Source organism: Urtica dioica, chromosome 12 (assembly GCF_054948205.1).
Source record: "Urtica dioica subsp. dioica isolate 48M chromosome 12, U.dioica_male_clone48M_v1_H2, whole genome shotgun sequence".
Classification (NCBI taxonomy): domain Eukaryota; kingdom Viridiplantae; phylum Streptophyta; class Magnoliopsida; order Rosales; family Urticaceae; genus Urtica; species Urtica dioica.
In genome coordinates this window covers 6738214-6749201 of record NC_142767.1, presented here as the reverse complement: position 1 = coordinate 6749201, position 10988 = coordinate 6738214, and the positions used below count along the sequence as shown (strand labels likewise).

General features: G+C 33.2%; 1 protein-coding gene across 1 annotated transcript; it reads right to left on the bottom strand.

The window, feature by feature from the left end:
- LOC149378830 (chemocyanin-like) lies at window positions 1–1367 on the bottom strand. The gene is made up of 2 exons (XM_089603879.1): window positions 1166–1367; window positions 1–422 (listed from the first exon to the last, which is right to left on the bottom strand). The coding sequence occupies exons 1-2, from the start codon at window positions 1365–1367 to the stop codon at window positions 1–3; spliced, it is 624 nt and encodes a 207-aa protein (XP_089460005.1).
- Between the last annotated feature and the right edge of the window lie 9621 nt (window positions 1368–10988).

Here is a 10988-nt window from a genome sequence, read left to right as displayed (position 1 = left end):
TCACACAAAAACCGCAACAAGAAATGACGACAAAAATCCAACAAGAAGAAGAGCAAACCCATCCCCAGAACGAGCAGTGGTGGTGGCCGACGACTTCTTGTGCGTCGAGGGAGGAGCGTTGTCGTTGCCGGTTGGGGGCGTTGGTCCAGCGAGGCTCGGCGGCGGCGGCGGCGGTAGGGTCGAGGTCGGCGCCGGAGAGGGAGCGGAGGGGACGGTGGGGCGGTGGACTGAGACGGAGATCTTGAGGCCGAGGCTGCAGTAATTGGAGAAGTTGCAGATGAAGTACAACACTCCGGTGTCGGTGAGAGGGATTATGGCTGGGCCGCCGTAGAAGATGCGTATGGGGTTCCACACCGTGCACATCTCGTAGTCCTGCCTTGATACTTGGATCACGTCGTAACGTCCCGTTTCGAAGTCGAACACTACGTTCCCATCCATGCATGCATGCAAATATATGTGGACAATAATTAGAAGTTATTTTACTTTTAGAAATTAGATGGCTATGTGTATTATAAAGGATAGTGTTTTTTCCTTCTTTTCAAAATAATCATTAAGTGAATGTTATGTTTATTTTTCTTTAGGAGTATATATATATATATATATATATATATATATATATATATATATATATATATATATATATATATATATATATATATATACTGACATCTAATGAAAAATTGATTTTTTCACCAATTTTAATTGAATACTTTTTTGGACCCGGAAGAGAAGTAAATATTTCAAACTGAGGTCTTTTTGTTTACTCCTTTTGGAAGAGACGACAGTAAGTTATACAATGAATCAATTATATAGTATTTACAATTCGATATTTGTGTATATATATTTCGCTTGCAATTTCTTAAAAAATAAATTAATTAATTAAATAAAATAAAATAAAATTACACTACGCCTCTGTTTGACAATTTTTTTATATAGGTTTATTGTTAATTTATAAGAAAAATTAAAGATGAGCTACCTTCATGTCATTAAGGGATCATCTACATCGTTAAATAAAAAAAAAAACAAAAAAAAAACAAAAAAAAAAAAAAAAAAAACAAAGCTTAAACGGGCGCAAGACGTAATTGAAAAATGTAATGATAATTAAACGAAAGCCAGATCAAGAGATGAACATATATTTAGCTTTGGGGATATATGTTTAATGTACCGAGTGAATCTCCGATTTTGAAGAAATGAGATGACGACCAGTTGGAGAAGTACGAAGGATATGGTGGGATGGTCCACGGCGAATCACCCACGGCATATTGCACTCCTGAAGAACACGAACAATAGCCCACCAGCGCAACCAAAACAACCACAACTAAACTCATCGACACTCTCGATTCAAAGGCGAAGTTTTCGCGAGCCATTATCCACGGAGAGGATTGGCTTTTCCTTCTGTGAGAAGTGTTTCGGTAGAAAATATTAAGTGACATGCAAAGCTATGGAAATCTAGTGCTATGTTATAAGGGTACGTACGTAACGTAATAGGCATTAATGGACATGATGTTTTACCTACAAATGTGCTTAAAATGTTAATGTCAGCAGTGTAAAATGTAAACTGCCTCTTATGTCCGTTATTTATCAAGCATTTGTTTTCTTTTCTTTCATTTTAAGACAATCATTTATTGCTTGCGAGTCGTTTTGAGGTACGGTACGCTAATTAATGTGCTAGTTAAGATTGGGCACTAGTTTTCTTTTTTACGTGAATTTAATTTTTGTATTGTTTCTATATATGTTAGAGCTTTATCTAGGAGCAACTAATTCGATATTATATATATATATATATATATGTATATATATATATATATATATTAGAGATTTTTAGCTGTGTTGAGACTTGAAACGGGAGTTTGCTTGATTCAAAGTAGGAATAAAAATTGAAGAGTTGGACATATAGCTAATTTAGACGTTTTACATAAAAATATAGTCACTATATATAATATAATTATTATAACTAACTAAATCACTTTAAACTTAACCATTTTTACCGACCTTATAAATTTTAGAGAACTAGCCACAAGTTTCAGATTTACAATGTTGCTCTTATGTTCCACGCGGTTTTGAATTTAGAAACCAGTTGTTTTTCAAATAAAATATTTGATAGATTTAATTAATATAATTAGTTGATATATATTTTCAAAATTATATAAATCCATTACACTCATGATTTTGTTAATTGAGGACCATTTCAAATTTCATTTGAGCACCATTGTGGAAACCTGTCTGAACACATTTGAGGTATATTGAAAGTCCGATCTACTCTATAACCTGCTTGTTAAGTGATGTTAAGAACAACAAGACAAACAACAAGCAACAGGTAACGAAAGCAAATAAGGAACACCAAGAAATGGTAACCCAATTCGGCCTCAAATGCCTACTCTGGGGGGATATCAATCCCGGTGAAAGAACAACTTCACTAGACAATATGCTGAGTATACATAGGAATATATATAATGGACGGTCTCCTTACACTATTCCTAACTCCAAGCTATTTCTATGGTGTTGTTAACCTAAGTTCCCATTAGGTTTGAGTTCCCATCACTTTTCACTCTTACACTCTCCCAGTGTTTCACTTTATTACAATAACATATAAGACAGTAACAACTGTAAAACACACTAGGTAGAACCTCACCGGACGAGAGTCAAATACCTAGAAAAACCAGAAACCACATACACTCCTTTTCAAAGTTTGTTTCGGCGGCAAAGAGTGTTACACCCACCTAGGGTATGACATTCTCTTTTATAAGAGACAACAAAAGAGAATGTCATGTGATCGGACACCAGGACAGGTGGCGCACATCAGGACGAGTACAGCCAAAAAGCTGTCAGGAAGGCCACGTCAAATCCTGGTCATACAATAACAATAATGTTCTGTGCGAAGGTAGAGACATCATCAAAGACAATAGAGTTGCCTGAACCAAATGGCCAACTCATTGTAACTACATATATGTTCATGGTGTTTTCGTTTTTTTTTTTTTTTTGTTGAAATTTCATTTTAGCCCAGCTGGTCCAAAAGTGCACGCCTCAAGCCAGCACACTAATAAATAAAAATAATTAATTAATTAATTACTTTTGATTGAAAAATTAAAAAAAAATTATTCTTAAGTTCTTTATATTTTAAATGGGTCATTTATGTGAATTGGACCCAACCAAACCACTAAAAGGACAATTTAATTGGGCCTTTACTTTTGTGAACACTTAAATAGTTCATTTTTTCAATTACAATGGAAACCAATAGCAGCCAACCATCCATGATTGCTTATGATTATTTAGATACCGCTTGCCTTATTTTTTAAATGCTTGAATTCTTTGGGATTTGTTCATATGGGCTTTCATTATAAATAAATCTATCTAACACGTTTAGGATAGAAAAAATAATGATTGAGTATAGTAGATTGTGGGTTTTGTATACCAATAAGGTACGCGAAACGTGTTACTATTAAGTCCTCAATTCAATATTAGAATTTTCCTTAAGACATGTAATCTAAGCAACCTGAACCTTTTAGGTTCGGACCGAACTCTTGAGCGAGCGAAGACTAGGTAGAAGGTCTTTAAGGTGTGAGTGAGGGGAGATCTGGTTGAGAGCTTGGGTCATCCTTTAGTGGCCAAGCGTCGCCGTTGAAGGCTTCGGCCATTTTTTGGGGTCGAAAACCGATCTCTTCTTCTCTCTCAACCCGGTCTTGTTATAGGTTGTTGTTGCAATATTTCTGTACGCAAGCGCACGTAGTCGCTCAAGTAGTAAAGTCGTAAATACGAGTCGATCCCACGAAGACTATGCTTAACCGAAATTCAACTAACTAGCAACCAATTGAACTCAAGTAAATAATGGTGATTATTAACTAATTTGCTGACAAATAAATAAAGTAAGAAATAAACTCGGATGAACGGATACGTAGAAGGCAAGGGAAATCTTCACAAAAATCTTCTATGATCGGGATTTCTAGAACTACGCACAATTTTTCGATTCTCTCTCTTCACTAATCACACTCACGTAATTATCGATAACTCTCTCTCGAGCATCTAACAACCTATGTCAATACCAAATTTTTATCTCTCGATCTCACACCCTAAAAATAAGATAAGCATTACAAACAAGAGCGTTCACACGATTCCATAGCAGTCTAGCTATCTCTAGCCTAGGAATGTACTACAGTTATCTAATTCTAATGCACGATCAACCTAATCTTTCCCAAACATCAAGTCAATCCTAAAAATCATGAATGAGGTTGCGAATCTCACACAACCATTAATCATGGAATAAATTCAAGTGAAAGAGAGGATGAAAAAAAAAATACTTCAATTAAATAATTATGAATCCACAGCCATATTCAAGCAAAACTAAGCATCACCCTTAAGAGGTTTGGTTCATGGGGTCGACTAGAACATAAACATAAACGTGAGTTCCAGAGAGTGGAGATAGAAGGTAAAATGCTGAATTTGTGGTTGTCAATCGCAACGAACGGTGGTCTTCCTCTTCGGTTGTCTCTTCTCTCTCAACTAGCGAAACACTAAATAAGAAACTAGAATAAAACCTAGCTTATGTTTATGTGGAGTCTAATATGTTTATATGGTATGGTGATTTCGGAACATTGGTGACCATTGGATTTAATCAGATGGCTGAAAACAATTAAAATTCGTGAACTTGGTACGTTGATTTGGGCCTCCGCACGGCGTGCAAGAGACGCAGTGTGGCGCGCTCCTCGGATGGTGCGGCGCGCTAATCCGTATGGCAACATCAAGTAACGCGCATAACACTCAAGATTCGATTCGTTCATATGTGCGGCGCGCCAGCTGACGCACGTGGTGCGCTACCTGGAGAAAATCTATTGTGCTGGCAGTAGTTTCCATGGCGCGGCGCAACTTCCACGGCGCGGATAGCAACTTTCACGGTCATAACTCTTAGCTCCGATGTCCGATTTTCGTAAATAATTATGCGTTGAAAAGCTAAGAAAAATATCTATCCAATGTTGAGCAAAATATATCCAAAATATTCAATAAAAAAATCTCAGTGCTCCGATTACATCCATAACACCAAAACACTCTATCAAACCAGTAATTCAGTCAAATAGATATTAAACACACCAAAGTCACTCGAGAACGCATGAGATTCAAGCTCGGAGACAGGTTATAATCACGTACAAATTATGCTCATTAGTTGCTGACACATGTACTTCAATAATGTCAATACCAACGGTGGTGATGCGGAAGAGCAGCATAGTGGCCTCTTGTGTCAAAAGTCAAAACCAAAGGACAAACAAGTCAGTAATCAAAACGATCATGCTTTAATTAAAAAATTAGACTTTCTCTAAAGTAATATAACTTATCTCTCAATCTGACAGCAATGTGGGTCACGGATCCGAGAACCTTAGGGCTCCAACACAAGTACTTTACTATGCTTTTATCACCATCAACAGTGGTGATGTTTAAGAGTAACGCGGTGACAATATTATTGTTTTATTATACTCTATTTTATTTAAAGAGAATTTTTAATCAGGTAAAAATGCCTTTAAAATCTCTTATTAAGTTTCTTTACTCTTGTATTAGCCAACAAATTTTAAGAGTTGTAGCTCTACAAATAACAATATATATTTTCTTTTATTAAATGAATTTTTCTTAATAAGCTCTTTCTTGAAAACATGCATACAATACTTTTTTAAGCAAGATTCTAAAGTTTGTTAAAATTTTAAATACTTTAATTGACTAATAAAAAAAGGTCGAGTTAGTTAGAAGCTGTAAATAAGACTCTAATGACAAAATAGTCCTGGATCCGTCTAATAAGCGTAGTAAGCATCATGATTTTGTTATTATTTCATTGTAACATCATGTATATACATGTATGAATATGATTGTTTTGAAAATTTAAACATTACTATACATAAAAAATTTTGAAGTACCGATTAGGACATATTTGGTATTTGCGCCACATAAAGAGCCCCGGCAAAGCACTCGAGGATTAAATACATTAAGAAACGAATAGAACCATAAGTCAAGTTATGATAATCCTTGAACAGACTAGTCAAAATCGAAAGTTTACCAATGCCACACACAAACACTAGATCATCGCTAATAGACCACGAAGGTTAGGAAGTTATCAAAATAGCTCAGATATACACACGAAAGGAACAATTAACAACATAATCGCCTAGATGTGAATCTGCTAAACCTATTACACAAACAATCAAGCAGTATAAAAGGCAACGACAACTCAACATAAGTTCTCTTGAGACATAATCACTTTGCAAACCATATCAAGAATTCAAGCACCATTTGATATGTCACGTATTTGCATCACGAATACAACCATGTATACATGACTGGATTCATTTGGCGTCTGAAATCGCGTCCATTTCGTAAATAGACGTGACTGTTTAGGATTTAGACACGACTTTTGTCGCATCTAAAGCCCTTTTATATTTAGTGTACCCTCATTTTTATTAACGTTATACTTTTTTAAGAAAGATTCATCTATTATTAGAATAATTTGACCTAGATCTTGGGTGTATCGACCGACTCTACACATGTCATTGCCGATATAATTGTTATAACAATATTTTGCCACCAACAGTTTGACACTAGAAGGAGGTCAATATCTTTTAAAGTCAATTTCAGGTTCATTAGCAACACCCAAAGGTAAAGCGAAAGAAACGCGACAGAGATAGATAGATGCTCAAATCGAGCACCGCAACTCCACTATGCAATAACTCCTAAAGAAATGGCAAACATGTTGCCCTTTCTTAGCTTTCCAGAGGAATTCTATAAAATTCACAAACGTTTGTTGCAGCGGGAACGGAAGAACAAAAAACTCAAAGAACAAATCACAGTCCGAAGAGTCAATGTACGGAAGCATAATCGAGATATGTACAAGAAGAAAGTTGCAGAGGAAGACACGGACAACTCATGTTATTCCGAAAACTCATAAATACATTAGTGCCGAAGAGGCAAAAATTGTTTTTTTGTGCAATCGAAAGACCAAAAAGACAACATGAAGAAGAATGCAGATCCCAACCACCAAAGCGGATTCTACCAGAGCCAACTTTATCAAGCCGTTCTTGAGTAAGTTTAACAAATATCACCTCCTTACATAAGGATATACGAAGCGTATGTCTTGTTACATATCATACGCCTCGGGTGATCAGGTGACGTGAACCACTTCGCGACCCAATGTCTAGAGAAACGAGAACCTTGGAATAATGATGACGACACAAAACGATGGTGGAAGCTTGTTTGATAAGTCGGGATTGAATGACGTCACGATCGGATACGGAGGACCGATTGACTAGTCAATTTGTACGCCACAAGATAGTTTTGATAAGTTTCAATAAAAGTTCATATAGAACTCAAGAGAAGACTCATTTTTTTTTATCAAAATGTGGATTCATTTTCCTATTAAAATAAAGAATATTTATAGGCATGAAACAACCCTTCATGCTAGGAAAACCAAAAGCCACACATTAACAACCCACTAAAAAAAATTAAACCATAATTAAAACCTCCTGAGTAATCAGGCCACATAATAACACATATTAAACCAATAAATACAACATTTTTCACTCAACCATTGGGAATTATTTATTTTCGTTTTTAGTGGGTTGAATGAAAAATGTAACTTCCCATCTCAGAAGATCTCCAACTCCAACTCTCAAATTCTCCCTTCAATGTTGTTGGATTTGTAAATGGCTTTTATATTCGCTGATGTCCATATTATACAAAGACGAAAAAACTCAATTCCTGTTTTCGTTTTATGCATTTTATTCTTCTTTGAATTTACTTGCTGGATTGATTTATTCTTCGATGATTCTAGTTCCATTGTCCATCAAGTTTGTTTGAAGAGATTCGGGGTTTGTTGCTTTATCAATTTTGGAGTGAATCAATATTTTTTTTCTTTGAAGAGGATAAGGAACAAAGATTAGAGATAGGATAAATGAGATCTTAGGAATAAGAAGTTATAAAATAAAATATTGGCACTGTTTGACGTTACTTATTAAGCCTGTTTTTAATTTTTTTTTCTCCCGAACAAACCTGTTTTTAGCTTTTAAAAAGTTTAATTGTTTTGAACTATTTGGTAAAAATAACTTTTAATAAAAAAAATTGTAAAAACGTTCTTGACAAATTAAACGTAAGTTTGAAAAGCTGAAATTCGTAGCTTTTATAAAATAGTTTTTTTTTATACAATTATCCATTTATCCTCATTCAGATAGAAATAACAAAAAAAAAAAAAAATACACATAATTTACTTAGTTGCATTTTTTATACATATATTGTTTACTGATTACATAGAACACTTAAACTCATATTACAAATAAATTCTTCAAACTTTAAATAATGGAGACAAATCGATTTTTCGGGGGATTGAACCAACTCACTCAAAACGAGACCTCATAAGCATGAGGTTGTATCATTTCTCCACGTAGGAGGTAGTATCATTTATCCACCACCATATACACAATTATATTGAGTCGCAATCTCTCACTAATCTCTTATAATTTCTCTAACAAACCCATATAACTTAAATGATATAATAGACATATACGTCATAATATATAAATATCACAAACTCATTCTTTGGAGTACGTGTCATGAAAAAAGCAACTACAATTTTTTTTTTTTTTTCAAAACACCTGCAATATGGTATACAATAGAAATTTGTATGAGTTTGGTAGCTAATTAACACGTGCAAATTTAAATCTTGATAAATAACCAACATTCTTTTAATTTTGTAAAATAGTAATTACTAAAAACTAACAAGTATATAAATATCCAAAATATAACATAAATTAACTTTGCACATCAGAGTTAATGACTATATTTGAAACATTGACTATATAGTAATAATGTATCAAGTGGCCTACTTCTTCGTCATATTTTTCAAGATATATATACAGCATAACAAACTCCATAAGCTTGAAATAAAAAAGTATTTTCTTAGAGCAAAAAAAAATAAAAAATTATTTCCCTTTTTTTAAAAAAAAATATGCACATCAAGAGGTGTGAAATACACCTCCATACTGGCACGAAGCCACATGGGAGTGAAAGGAGGCTATAGCCCCTCCTCAAAAAAAAATTTTTGCTCTTTTTGTCCATTTTTTATTTTATTTTTATATTTTTTCACTCTCAAAATTTAGAAATCAGTTCCCCCTTCCTGAATTTTTTATTGCAAATTAGCATCCCCTAATCTAGATTCGTCCCTTCCTCCATATATAGAAAAGAAAAGGAAAGAAAAAGGAACAAATGAGGAATGAAGAGGATAAAAGGAAAATAGAGCTTTTACAATTTTAACCCTTAATTTTTTTGGCATATGCCTACTTGCCGTTAAACATTGGGAAAATAACACATTTATACCATGTGTTTTAGTGAAATGTCGAGTTTAACCCTTGGTTTTCAAAAATTTCGAGTTCATACCCTCTGTTTAACTAAAATGACGAAATTATACATGCTGTTTAACTAAAATGATGAAATTATACCCTGAAATAGACAACAGTGTCACAAATATTCCTTTTATTGACTTTTCATTGACGTTGACTATAATATTTATATATAAACACCAATTATCTTTATTCATTCGCGCCATATATGTAATTTATTTAAAAACTAAAAAATAAATAACAATCTCTTAATCGTGAAGAACACAGAAATAGGCAAAGGGGTAAAACATCGATAATTGATAGTCATCAAAATCGCATATTCGAACAGAGAATCCAGTATTTAGAGTTATAATTCGACCACGGAATGAAGTCATTTCTTAGGAGGTATGAGTTTTATTATTTAATTTCAATTTAAGGCTATTTTTATTTCAAAATTGAGAATTCGGAAGTTAGGGCACTGATTTAGATTTGATTTGATTTTTCTTATATAAGAGTTAATATCAATGAAAGGGAGATTTGTGACGCTGTTATTCATTTCAGGGTATAATTTCGTCATTTTAGTTAAACAGAGGGTATAATTTCATCATTTTAGTTAAACAGAAGGTATGAACTCGATATTTTTTAAAACCGAGGGTTAAACTCGACATTTCACTAAAACACATGGTATAAATGTGTTATTTTCCCTTAAACATTTGACAAGGAGCAGTGATGTATAAATATAAAAAGTTTAAGGTAATTGTTTGACAAGCTTCAAAGCTGTATCATTTTGTTAATTGTGCAAATTTTAAGCGGAATTTTTTTATAACTAATCTTAATATAAATTTAATACCATTTGATTAAAAAAAATTGTTGTTTTCTCTGTTTAAATTAATTTTACAATTACATTTAATTTTTTTAAAGTTCATATTATTAAAAATTTCATTTTTTATGTCATGGCAATTCTGATTTTTGTAGTTCATCTTAAAATTTATCAGGTTTTTCAAATAAATTAAAATTACTAACATAGTAAATTTTATTTATTAAGGATGATTATTTGTGGAATAATATGATATTGTTTAGTTTGAGACATTATTTTTGTTTATTATTAAATGATATTATGCTAGATTAAAAAAAAAGGAAGAGTTAGATATGTAGTCTATGCAGAACTCATGTGTTAAAATTATAGTTCAATTATTTAAAAATTTAGAATATAATCTAAATTAAACAAGATGCATAGACTATATTATAAGAGGCATGGGTATAAATTAAGCTACATATTTAACTTTTGAATAAATATGTTGTAATTTTAATAGAAAATAACCATTTAACTATACCGTGCGCGGATTGGTCTCCCAAATATTGCTTATTTCTTAATCAATTAGTATAACAGGACTATTTCGTAAATACATTATTAAAAATATTGTATTTTATCCAAAATATAAAATAAAATAAAATAAAATGGTTTTCGTCTATGATTTTGTGACTTTTCCCATGCTCTATTTACCAAACACGTGGGCCCATTGACTTATTTTTCCACGTTGCGCTCATAGGATAAAGACTTATTCGGAGCCGCATCGCAGAGGATATTTGCTCTGATCCCACAATAAATATTTACAAAATAATAGCAACAGCTTTCTAGCCGTTGAA

Bases quoted from the DNA above. Each gene is read 5' to 3' on its own strand.
- LOC149378830 (XM_089603879.1), bottom strand. From the start codon at position 1,367: ATGGCTCGCGAAAACTTCGCCTTTGAATCGAGAGTGTCGATGAGTTTA. The intron at 423-1,165 runs GTACATTAAACA...ATGGGAACGTAG, and splicing joins CAAAATCGGAGATTCACTCG to TGTTCGACTTCGAAACGGGA.